This window comes from Rousettus aegyptiacus, unplaced genomic scaffold (genome assembly GCF_014176215.1).
Source record: "Rousettus aegyptiacus isolate mRouAeg1 unplaced genomic scaffold, mRouAeg1.p scaffold_m13_p_10, whole genome shotgun sequence".
Lineage (NCBI taxonomy): Eukaryota > Metazoa > Chordata > Mammalia > Chiroptera > Pteropodidae > Rousettus > Rousettus aegyptiacus.
Genome location: NW_023416285.1, coordinates 86,243,492 through 86,256,935, shown reverse-complemented (window position 1 = coordinate 86,256,935; position 13,444 = coordinate 86,243,492). Strand labels below are relative to the sequence as shown.

Sequence of the window (13,444 nt, the reverse complement as noted above, 5' to 3'; positions counted from 1 at the left end):
CCTGCTCGTTTAGTTTTGTTTTTGTCGCTTGTGCTTTTGGCGTCATATCGATGACATCATTGCCATGATCAATGTCACGGAGCTTTTCTCTTATTTCCTTCTAAGAGTTTTACAGTTTGTTGTTATTAAATTCCGAGTTGACTTTTTGCGGTGTAAAATAAGCGTCCAGTTTCATTCTTTTGCATGTGGATACGCAGTTCTCCCAGCACCGTTTGCCGAGGGGACCGCCCTTTCCCCCGTGTGTGTTCGGCACCCTCGTTGAGGACCATGTGACTGCACATGTGTGGATTTACTTCCGGGTTCTCCATTCTGTTCCACTGACCATTGTCTTCTTTCTGCCAGTACCATGCTGTTTTGATTACTGTAGCTTTGTAATATATCTTGAAATCAGGAAATGTGATGTCTCCAGCCTTTTCTTTCTCATCATCATTTTAGCTATTTGGGGTCTTTATGGTTTCACACAAATTTTACAATTTTTTCCCCTATTTCTGTAAATCAATGAAGCTTTTATAATAAATTTAAAAAGAATCAGGTAGGCCTATACATACTGATATGGAAAGATATTGAAAGTAAAATGTTTTCTAAAAAAATTTAAAAGTTTTTGAAATCAAAATAATACAGGTACACAACTTAAAAAAAAAAAAGGCAACATACAAGGGCTTATGATGGAAAGCAATGTACCCTACACTCAGAGGCACTAATTTCTGTTTAGATTTCTTCTGATGGTTACAAGTATGACACAAAATAGTAAGCTTTTGGTATGTCATATCCTGAATCCAACCTCTTTTTCCCACTTCTACAAACCACCCCTGGTCCAAACTACTTTTGTCTTTTGCACAGACGACTGGAATCCACTCTTTCTCGGCCTGTCTTCCTGCTTCCACACTTTGCCTGCCACAGCGCCTTCTCCACAGAGCAGTCAGGATGACGCTTAGACCTTGCATTCCTTGGCTCCAAATCTTCCAATGCTTCCCCATATCACCCAGGATAAAATCTAAAATGTTAACCTTGTCCAACGAGGTCCTATCTGGTCTGGTCCGACATCACCTTTGGTCTCGTCTGTAACCCCTCTTGCTCCCTGTCAGCCACATTGACCTCTTTGCTGGACTCTGCACATCTAAATCGCGTTCTTACCTCCACGCCTTAGTAAGTGCTGCTTCCTCTACCTGGAACGCTCCTTCTCAACAGCCTCGCTCCCTCACTTGCTTTCTGTCCCTGAACAAACATTACCCCTGAGAAAGGCCTCTTCTCAGAAGCCCACTTTAAGCTGCAACTCCCTTCAGTGTCTAACCTCTAACTCTGCTCTGTTTTTCTCCATGGCACTTGTCACTATCTACAGCTTTTCTTTTACTCCGTGCATTCAGGTTTCCGCCATCACGCTTCTCCACCATCCCTTAGGGCTACTGTCCACCCGCCTGGTTGCGGCTTAGCGGCAGCCGACCTGACATTCCAGCTCAGTGGAAGGGAAAAGTAAATAAGAGCTTCCACGAACACACATCACTTCTATTATGTTCCTCTGAAAAGAAATGAGTCACCTTGCCATAGCGGAGCTTGGGGGCCTTGGAAGTGCAGTGTTACTGGGCAAATACATGCCTAACTATGACTCTATTGCTAGATAAGGGAAGAACGTATTTTGGTGGACAACTTGACAGTCTTCTACAGTTTGACTTGAAAAATGTGAAAAACCTTCTGCACAATATATAAAATGTTTTAAGTATGAAAAGCCATTTTTTAAGATCTTACATAATTATGATCTGATGACTGTCACTCAGTGTAGAGACAACTACTGCTGTGATCACACTTCTTGTGGCACTCAAAGGAGAATGTTCTCGTCATCAAATTCTTTTGCTCTATCACTTCGTTTTTTAGTACACTTACATTTGGACTATTCCTTTCTTTGTATGGTTTTCTGTTGCTTGTGGAGTTTCTAGTTGACTTTTTTTTTTTTCCTTCATGTACCGAAATGTTTCCAAGTTCTTGGCCTTGCTCTCCAATTTCCCATTCTCCCAGGGCTGCTCTCACACAGGCCTTCGTTCTCCTTTTCCAGTGTGGACCTGCTGAGCTCATGGCCTCGATCACATCCGGGGCCTCAGGACTGCTGTTCACTGGCCTGGATCCACTAGTCCCTGGATTCCAGCTTTTCCTCTTTTTTGACTTCTTTTCTTTCTTTCTTTCTTTCTTCTTCTTCTTCTTCTTCTTTTTTTTTCTGAGATATAATCTCAGGAAACTTTCCAAGAAGGACCTGAGTCCTTGCCCCGGGTATTTACCATGACGCCTGGCTTGTCCTTAATGCAGAACCACTTCCCCTCAGAACTGGGAAGGTGTTGTTGCCTCTCAGAATCTGGTGTTGCTAAGCAACCGGATTTGCCTAACTTTAGAGGTTTCTTCTCCCTAGAACCTTAAAAGATCTATGTGGTCTCAGTGTTCATACACTTTCCCAGGATCTTTTCCGTGTATCCTGCTTGACTTTGGAAGGCTTTTATAAATTAGTTATTAGGGGTTCCTACCTGGAAAACTTTATTATTTAGTGAATAATGCTCTTGCATCTATTTTCTCTCTCACCGGAACTTTTATATCCAATTTGGACCTGTGGGGCTGATTCCCTGTATTTATCTTTTCTGTAACATTTTTAAATGACTTATCTCTTTATTTTGCTCTCTAGATTTTCCTGATTTTAACTCTCAATCATTCTACTTCATTCCAGTAGGACCTTGTGGTGTCCATCAGGGGAAACCACATAACTCCATTGGCCTGGGGAGAGTTTTGCTGTATATCATATGATTTCTTGGCCGGACATTCGTAGATTTGCATTCCATGTCCCCGCTTCTATCTTAGCACTGAGCAAAATCACACATAGGAGGATAAAGGTATCCAATTAATAAAACACCAAAAATCCTATTATATTCTTACATGTATACATGCAAAAGTCCTAACTTATTAATAAATCGAGCCCAGCTTTTTATTATAATATATGACCAAAAGAAGTTTATCTTGGAAATACAAAGAAGGGACCTTGATAATATATTTTTTCTCACTTGGTCATATGAGAAACAGTGTATGACTATGTCAGGAAATGTTAATAAAAACCTTTGTTAATATTTCACACCTACTCCCGAACACATGTGTAATAAATTAGAATTAAAAAATTGAATAAAAATCCCTGGCATAATATCTTCTAACAATGACTAATATAAAAATTAATGGTCAAACACTAGGTTTTCTCATTAAAATGTTGAACAAAAAGTCTGCACTAATTACTATTACTGTAATATAACAGTTCTCTGGAATTGCTAGCTAATGCAATCTAATAAGATAACAAAATAAGACATAAAGAAAATGGCAAAGTATTTGCAGAAGATAGGATTGTCTGTTCTAAATTTTTAATGAATTAACACAAAGTCTATTTGAAATAAGACCAATAAGACAAGTTACAAAAATCAGCGGTATAGTACTTTGCACTTATTTGAAGCAATGATGAAAAAAAAATAACGTTCAGCGTTTATGAGACTATGAGAAAGAGGCCTGTCTCATACTACCAGTGACATTGTAGTATATTGTTATAACCTCTCTGGGGGCCAATTTTAGAGACATCAAAGCTTCTAAAGACATCCATATTCTTGAATTATGCAGCTTTACTTCTAGGAATACAAGGTAAGAAAATAGATATAAGTGGAAAAATGAATACACCCTACCAAAAAACCCTAGACATCTCAGTAAAACAAGAAAAAAAGGAATAATTTAAATGACTTGATATAAAAGTAATTATATCAAGACAACATGGAGTATTATGTGTTTGAAAAAATGATGTGGGTCTTAGTCATATTTCTTAGAAAAGTAAAAAGGGCAGGATACAGACTAATACTCTTAAAATTATGTATAGTCATATGCCTACATAGGAAGGTTGAATTCTAGAATGATTATAGAAGTCATTTTTTCTTGTGGCTGATTAAAAAAATAACACTCAAGTAAAAATTTTTTTTCTAAAGTTTTTCTCTTTTGCTATGAACATAGTTTTATCAAAACAATTCTAATGATAAGTTTCTAGACACATTCAAAATATTTTTCATACACACAGCAATAAAACAGCATTGAAGAGCAATGAGAACATATCAGAGGAATCAGAATAGCTGGTGTTGTCTCACTCCACTAATAGTTGTCACCTCGAACAAATATCTTAACAGCAGTTTACCCAATTGCGAAATGAGCATAAATAATGGTTGCCTAATCTACCTCACAATGCCGTTGTGAAGATCAAGTAAAAGAACATATATTTCAAGTTTTGAAAAATGTAAAATGCTTTGAAAATGAATGATGGAATAATCAATACTATCACTCGAAGCAGTTAAACATAAGAATGTTGGTTTGATCTCTTAACTGACTTTTGCAATGTTATTCTCATGTAGTTAATATATTGTTTTTAATCCTATGTGTAATTTTGCTCAGTGCTAAGACAGAAATGGTGACATGGAATGCAAATCTATAAACCTCTGGCTCAGAAATCACATATAGCAAAACTCTACCCAGACCAATGGACAGATTAAGCAATTCTTTATGTAGTTTCTCCTGACACCAAAAGGTCCTCGTACCTCAAAATAATGCTCCGCCTTCTTTTTCCTTCAAACAGGCAATCAAGTTGCCTGAAATTCTTACACCAGTAATTCATATACTTGGAGTAGGAACCTGAAGGCTCCTATTAAAACTTGTGTGTATTTGGTAACACATTAAACCATTATTTTTTTATTAATATCAAATTGAAAACTGGTTATGAGATTAGCTGTCTCATCTAGCAGGAAGAATGGAACGAAGGACCCATTCCTTTCTAAAATTAAATATCCTGAAGGTCCCAAAGTGGAGGAGGCGAGTGAAGAGGGAGGGCGACCGGGCTCAGATCGGGAAACCTGCTATGGCAGGGAGGATGAAGACAGACCTGAAAGGACAATCCTCTTCGTCCTCGTAACTAGTGAAGGACCAGTTTGACTCTAAAAGTAAAAGCAATTTATATTGGCCAAAACGATTACTATACATTTAGTTCACTGATAAACCATGAAGTTTATTTTCTATTGAAAATCATATATTTTTGAGATAACTGCCATAATAACATATAAATTTCCTGGCAGGCATCTCCTACATCTCCTTTTTGTAACTATATAAAATGAAACTGGGACTTTTATTTTCCCTCCTCTTCATTCTCATGCTGGGACACTCACCTAACCATACCTCTTAGCTCTCACCGTGGCGCTCAGGTAATTATAAAGGCCTGTTTAAATCTACCACCTGTCTCTTGTTTTGCTGCCTACCTGGGTCTTTTCCAATCAGTCTGTTAGCACAACCAGAGCATAAGAGATTAGTGACCACAGAGAGAAGCAGAATCGGTTTATATCCTTTCAGGCTAGGGAATGATACTACTTCACAAGCAAGAAATCTGAGGCTCCTTGACCTTAATTTAGAAAAGCTGCAGTTAATAATCACATTAAAGTTAGTTTTACATGCCAGACAGTTTTTGTTTCCCTGTTGTTTTTTACAAGTCGGGTGTCCTTTGGTTATCAAAATTATTTGCTGAAAGGCATATATTAACATTTAAAATATTTAATCTATAATAAAGTGGGCTTTATATAGTTTAGGTATCTCTGAGTTAAAATATAGTTCGCACTAGTTTTTTACAAAGCTGATAACATTGCCTGTATTTATCCAGAGTAGAATTTAGCAACTTAACTCGTTAATGACGACAATACACTGAAAATTTCTTAATTGAGGAATAAAATATCTGTCAACCTAAATCAAGAATATAAAGATCCCACCAACGCCCACTGTCACCCCTCCCCTCAAAAGGTCAAGTGTTTGAGAGAGAACTGAGCCTGAAGCTACAAATTTAGCAAGGAGAAGGTCAAAAAACAGATGTGCAGAGCGGGGGCGTTGGTACAGGTGAGCGGGTCCGTGTGCGGAGCTTCCCATGACGGCGGACGGAACTCGCTCGCTTTTTCATAATCAAATACTTGATGAGAACAAATCGAATTAACACCATAAGCCAAAAAGAGGTACGAGTGTTCTTCTAAAGTGTGGTTAACTTTTACTTAACATTCTAAGTAGAGGAACTTTATCAGCCGAACCCATTCCAGCAGCTTCAATGTAATTCACTGTGTGTTCACTAAAATGAATTATTTGAGTCTTCGGATACCTGTTTTTCTTTGAGAGAGTAATTTACAGGTAGAAGCGTGTGTGTCTGTAGTTAGTAAAATGAGATGGATAGGCCAGCTATGGAGATGATGCTCACAGAATGAAAATACAGCGTGGGTACACATATACTGATATAAAAGTTACAACAGCATTTTAGTGCCAAAAAAGTATATACCGATTTCCAAGGTACTGCTGGTATTATGAAAATAGAACTAATACTTGCAGAAAAAAAATTCTAAAAGTCATGTTTGCTACCTCCATAATAAGAGGAAACATATCAATTACAGACATGGAATCAGTCTCCCTTAGGTTTTGGCAAAGAGAAAACTATGGCAGTTTTCTAGAAGAAAGATTGAGACATATGGAACGAATTTGCAAAAGTCTGGAGATGTCTCTGCCTCCAGAGACTGCACCAAGACTACTCTCGCAAATATGCATAGATTTTTCTAGGTCTGTGCTGCTCACTAGCCATCTCAGGTCTGTTGGTTAATCACAGATGTCCTTTGCATTTAAACTTTCACCTCCTCCTAAAAATACAGATTAGAAATTTCACCAGATTATAATGACAACAAATTAATTTTAAATATTGCTTTATTCAATTTCCTATCTGCCTCTGGCATTATTAACCATAAGGCCTCATAGAAATATTATTTAAAAAGTTAAAGGCAGTGTTCTTAGGAGACACTAAATTAGTTCCATTAGGCAAATAAAAAGTTTTGAAGCTCTATTAAACCCATGTTTGTTTTATAACATTCTAAAAACTTTTTTTCTTTTAGTCATTGTATTAATAGTACATAGTTGTATAATTAGAGGACCTCAGTACTTAACACATATCTGTATGGCTCTTTTCCAATCACCTAAGATCTCATGAAACAGCAAAAAAAGTTACAAGAGCTATTTTTCTATATGATCAGACTTTAACTTTGAAGCCAAAATAATGCAAAACATCAAAATTCAAATAGTAGTCTCTTAAGTATGATTTAAAAAGATCTACAGGGTATTAAACACATTCACAAATATAATTTAAAATTCTCAAAGCAGCTCCTATCCAAAAAAAGGAAAGAAAAATTGACCGTAATATATTTTGTAAGTTTGTTTCTAAATTAAAAAGTGAAGTTTACTATGAAAAATAACATAGCATTTTATATACCAAGCTTTTTTTTGGGGGGGGGGGGGCGGTAGTTGTGCTTATTAATAATTTTTTGGGGTTTTAAAATTCTTCATTATCAAGAAAGACCTAAAGGTATACTAACAGAATTGAGAACATCTGAATCTTTGCTTTCAGTAATCCTTTAAATATTTTAGATATATAGTATTTAAAGTAAATTCAGTAAAGAACTTATTTAGTATAGAATATTTACCATTTATGAAAATAAGGGTAATATTAATAAAAATAGAGATTTCTTTCAATTTCAAGTAAACATTTACTGAGTATTCAGTACATATCAGGTGTTGTGACAGGTGCTTTTATAAAATTTTCTGTCCTAAATTTCCTAAATAAAAGAATCTGAAGTGTTAAATCTAAAACTTTCCAGGTAAACTTTTTCAGTGTTAGATATGGCCACTTGTAGTGTGTGTGTGTGTGTGCATGTATTTTTTTTGGAGGGGTTAGACAACTTGTCAAAATAGATGGTAGCTATCATCCTTGAAATAAAAACAAACATTTTAGGAATATTGCTCATTTAATTAATGCAAACCAGCTGTCTAAATACCTATAGTAATCTCTGTAATTCAACGTTAAAAAGATTCAGCTGAGATTTAACTTCTCTAATTCTGATCGGTCTGAGAACTACTTTTTCCCACAGCTAAAGGGGTCACTCTCAACACAAAAACTAGCGTTTTTTTGTGATTAGGTTATAGTAGCTTAAGTCTCTAAACACTAGAATTCCTCAAACAGCTGTTAATTGTGGACCAGGGGACTGACCAACATCTGCTTCTTGCTTATTTCGTTAATGGTTCACTTCCAGGTCCTAAAAGGATTGTAGCCTTTCTCCAAAGATAACGTCGGAGGCATCTCTGTCTGCCTTCTACATAGTTGGCTTGTTCTGGTTTGTCACTCTCCATACAATGCAAATCTGAGTGAACTCACATCTGTCACCGATCGACCCAATTCGTGGGCAATCTTTTCCCATCGACCTGGGGTCCCTCCTGGGAACTTAACCATACTTCTTGTCAGCTGGCTAAGGTCCTCCTCTGTCCATTCAGGTGCCTGCAAAACATGAAAGAAAAAAAATGATTTAGAGAATGTTTGCGAATACATTTAATACGCCTGTGAAACAAACTATTGGCACTACGCTTTCTGCAAAAACAATACTACTACAGCGAATCTAATAGTTTAGCTAGAGGTTTGAGTTCTGTATTTAACATTAGAATGCAAAGCTCCAGCAGCCTTTTAAATTTTCCTACGTATACCAAGTAAGCAGAAATGTTGTGAAGAGCCAGGTGTTTGAAGACATTCAAAAAAAGAGAAGTCAGTTTTGCATTAAAGTGAGAAACCACCCTCAAAGCCTATGAGACGCATCGTGTGTCACTGCAGCTCACAAACGTCTCGTATACAGTCACTATAAAAGGCCTCGAAGTTTTAAGAAAAATTATCGGGCTTTTCCCAACCTTTAAAGTATAAGCAAAAGTGAAAATGTGAACAAACAAATGTACTGACTTAGAATCAGAAATGAGACAAATATATATATATTTTTGTTCATTCTCCATAACAACAATTCTAAAAGTCATGTATTTCTAAGAAGTTTAATTTATCAAATCTTAGCATTTTATAAAACTTGGGAACAGAAAATTAGAAACTCATGTGACCGAGACGTAAACCATAAAATCCATGCAAAGTGACATTGCATTTTTGAGAAGGTAAACAGCTTAATGTTGATCAGATTATTAAATTGAATAATGAAATACCTGAAATATTAGAAAATCTTTTCTTTTGCAAAAGCAAACATTCTAAGAGCAAGCACATTCTCTGTATTTTATTCACCCCTACCACCTGGTCAAACCCAAAGCTGAGCAAAGCAAAAGAAACTATTACCAAATAACAAACGACCAAGTGACACTCATTTTTACGTTACATTTTAGCACTAAACATTTCCTACCAGAGGCAGTGACCACTCTGGTATTAAACAGTACTCTAGAAGTCAGCAGAGAGATGGAAGCCCACCTTATTTTCCTTTAATTAGAAAGAAAGCGAAATAGAAAGAAGGAAACCTTTGAGACAAATACCTTTTCTAATCACCATTTCCGATAACGAACGGGCATACATCAGGCCGTTTGCATTACAGAACCATCAGCACAGAACAACAGTCAGAGGTGAGTGACCCCAGGGACCATCTCCACAGCTACAGCGAAGCCGCTCCCTGACACTAATCCTCCCTGTCATTCTCCCACTGTGCTCTAACCGCACTGACATCCGCCTGCCTCACTGCGAGCTTAACGGGGCCCGTCCTGACTTTTTACTGTCTCCCCCAATCAATGGTTCAAGCGTGCTCTTTTCACCATGTCCAAATGGCAGCTTCACTCATAATCAAAGTGCACGGCCCTGTTCAAGGCGCTCCCATTTGCATTCATTTGCAAAGCAAACTACTTTTATTCACTTTGTTCTGCTATCAAGAATGTTCCCTGAAGCAGATAAATTGGCATAAATACAACCTGCCACTTAAGAGTCAGTAAATAATAGCCAATAGTAGGGAGGATTTTATCAATCATTCTATTTTGTATCCACTAAAAGCTGAAAGCCTCAAACATATTCATCAGTATAACCCGAACGATCCATGCATAAATTCACTTCTATAAAAAGGGAGCCTACATTGGGAACGGTTGAAATTTCTTTGATATTTAACGAATATCAGAAATCTAATTCTCCGTATCAAATAATTAAATTGACACCGAAGGTTTTTCTTTTTTCTTGTTCTTACTTTGTTTAGTGGAAAAAGTATTACCCAGATATCAGAGAGACATAATTGGATTTTCAAGGAAAGGATATTTTTATTGCTAAAAAGCTGAAACTTCATCATACCAGTTGGTTTCAGAAATGCTAAAAAGTTAAGAATTTAAAAATAAGTTTACAGCACAAAGTCATACAAAAAGAGCATTAAGTTGACATTGCACAGAGAACACAGTATTCAAACTAAATCAAATCATCTTATTTCTGTATTAACTATAACACATTTTTGTAGTAAACAAAATTGTCTAAAATGTGAGTAATATAAAGCCATTGTTTCACATAGTAAATGGTTTCTTTAAAATATTTCCTATTTTTAATAGGTTGGCTTTCCTAACATGCTGCATACATGCACAATGGGCATTGAAAACCAATCTGATTTTAATTCCTTGTTAATGAGTCTAAATGTACAGTGCTACTTTTTTTTCCTGGGAAGGAAAAATTTTTAATCAAATATTTGGACTGTTATGCTGAAAAAATTATGGATTGCCATGACAGTCTTTCCTTTGAGCTTCATGGTTATTTCATGGCATGGCTTTTATTAATATTAAACAAACTAGATTGATAATAACTAAGACCATAAACTGAAATCTTCGAGAGACTGCTTTTCAGTAGTAGTTCATTATTCTCTCTCCTCCAGCTGTAAGGCACTTTGGTGAATGTGTGATTCCTCAGCAATAGTTAGTCCTGTCTTTAGAAGCAACAGAGCCTACTGTGACCCGGCGCCTACAGGAGCCGTGAGGGTGGCCATGGTGTGAATGTATTCTCCTCGTTTTAATCTGGAGCCAACTGTAGCTGTGAAAGTCAAATGAATGCATAAGCATACTGCTTAGCCACTTAAAACCATGTGTGTCCAATATTACTGAGACACTGGGCCAAAAATTCATCTCTATAGCAAAGTAATGGAAGATGCCACATGGCGTGGGGACAGCTGTTGTGACTACACAAGCATTCCAATTTTGCATCAGAAAAGCCCCACTCGGAGAATAAATCTCCATACTGAGTGAAACATAAAAAGTAAGTTTTCAAATTATTCAATATCTTTATGTAATGACCCAAAAGTATATCTGCTAGAGTTAAGAGCTGATATAAAAATTTAAATTGTGTTCCCAAATGAAGTCATTTTGGGATAGATTTTTGTCAGAAAACCAGCAAAGCTGTGGTACCTTTAAAAACCCTTACCATTTTTGGGGGACAGAGTTGGAGGCTGTAGTGAAAAGCACATTATATATTTAAAGTAATCCATATACACTTTCCCCTCACAGCTTTAGACCATAAAATGATAATTACAAAACATCATGCAATGTATTTGGTACTGGAGATTTATGGTGAAATTAAAAGAAAAAATTTAAATGTACTTATTTACTGTATTTCTTTAATGACAAAACGTCTGCTTGTATTTAATACGTAGATACTGAAACTCTCTAATGAACAGTATCTCTAGAGAAATGACTCATTAATAATCGTTATTTACATAGTTAAAGTTGGATTGGATTTTTAATAGATTCAGCTCAACTCGTAAGTTCTCAGAAATGTTGCCTAGGAAATAATACCCCCACATAGCGTCATCACCCAGTTAAAATATCAGATGAGTATCTAATAATGCGGAAGGTACACCTAATGTAATAATCTCCTACTTTCTAATTCTATCTTCTATTCTGACTTTGTTTTAGAATGCATGCCTTTGGCTTTCAGCTATACAGTTTTCCTTTCCAATTTAAAAACTGAGCAATTAAGTGGCCTTGAATATATATGTGGATAAGTCGTATATAAAAAGAAAAAAAAATCAAACAACAAATGTAAAATAAATCCCTTCGAATGAATGTCTTTTCACTCTTAGGAAAAGAAACTCTTATTCGAAGAAAAGCTTGTGACTCATCCCAAACTATCTTCTGCTGTAATCTTTCAGCAGCAATCATGATTTCATGCTGTGTCCAGAGAGGGCCCCTCCTCTATCTATGGCTTAGCTGCCTTGACCAAACAGAGGTCTCTTCTGGACTACTGATTGATCATAAAGCGTGGTCTTTGGGCTGCAAACTGTTACCTATCTGTGACAAAGAAAGTTCAGAAATGTAGAGGGAGGGTTAGCGCAATTCAATACTGCTGCAGCAACCAAGTATGTGGTCAGTCAACTCTCTTTTAAACAGAATATAAGCCAGTTGCGGTGACGTCGAACTAATGTGGCAGGTCACAGGAGGTGCGAGCTGCATCCTCGGTAGGCACAACAGGGCTAGAGACTGGTCAGCAACAAGTGGAAATAAGAAATTTAAAAACCTGGTCCTTCGCTACAGATGGCCTGAGAAACACCGCTCAAGGCAGTGCAAAAAGCTCAAATTCCTTTTTAGCTCTTTTTTTGTTTTGTTTTGGAGCAACAGTAAATAAATCTCCCTTGAGAGATGGACAGGAAGAGATGTTTGATCCATTCCTTTAAGAAACATTTTGTGTCCCTAAGCGTTGTGGTGATTTGGCAGGCTGTAAGTGAGGAATGTGGAAAGATTCCCCCAGGCGTAGGGAAGAGCGAGTTCGAAGGCCCCGAGGTGGGAGGCCGGAGACGGAGCACGATGGGCAGGCGGCAGGCGCACAGCAGCCAAAGAGGAAGGGGCCTGAGACGAGGCCAGAGGGGCCGGGAGGAGAAATGGAAGGAGGCGCAGCGGCCACCGCGAGGCCTCTGGCCCATCCGCACCCTGTGTGACACACGACGCTACTGGAGAGAGTTTTTTTTTTTTTTTTTTTTTGAGGTATAACTGACATACGACATTGTAATTTTCAGGTGTACAACACAATGACTGGATATTTGTATATACTGCAAAACGATTATCACAGAAAGTCTAGTTACGTCCCTCACCACACAGTTACACAATAATTTCTCTTGTGATAACTTTTAAGATTTATCCTCTTAGGAACTTTCAAACACGAAATACAGTGATATAGTAGGTTAACTACGGTCTCTATGCTGCACTTTACATCTCCGCAACTTACTCTGTAACCGGAAGTTTGGACTTCGACTTCCTCCATCCCTTTAGCCCCTGCCCCCACCACCAGCAACCGCCACTCCGCCTTCTGTACCCATGAGCCTTTTCTTTTTCACGTTCTCCCTATAAGTGAGATAACGCGGTATTTTCTTTCTCTGACTTCTTTCACTTAGCGTAACAGTCCAGTGTGCGTGTCTGTGTCTCAGCGTGCATCACGTTTCCCTTTTCCAGTTATCCGTCGAAGGATACCTAGGCCGTTTCCATATCTTGGCTATTGTAAATAATGCCGCAGCGAGCAGGGAGGTGCATATATCTTTTCTAGTTAGTGTGTTCATTTTCTTCAGATAAACACCCA

General features: G+C 37.4%; 1 protein-coding gene across 2 annotated transcripts in view; it reads right to left on the bottom strand.

Moving 5' to 3' along the window:
- DNAJC1 (DnaJ heat shock protein family (Hsp40) member C1) overlaps positions 1-13,444 on the bottom strand; it is a 186,503-nt gene that overhangs the window by 17,802 nt on the left and 155,257 nt on the right. For both annotated transcript variants that reach the window (XM_016124540.2, XM_036228145.1), the window contains one exon: positions 8,264-8,383. In XM_016124540.2, coding sequence (XP_015980026.2) covers positions 8,264-8,383 — 120 coding nt within the window. The remainder of the gene's footprint in view (positions 1-8,263; positions 8,384-13,444) is intronic.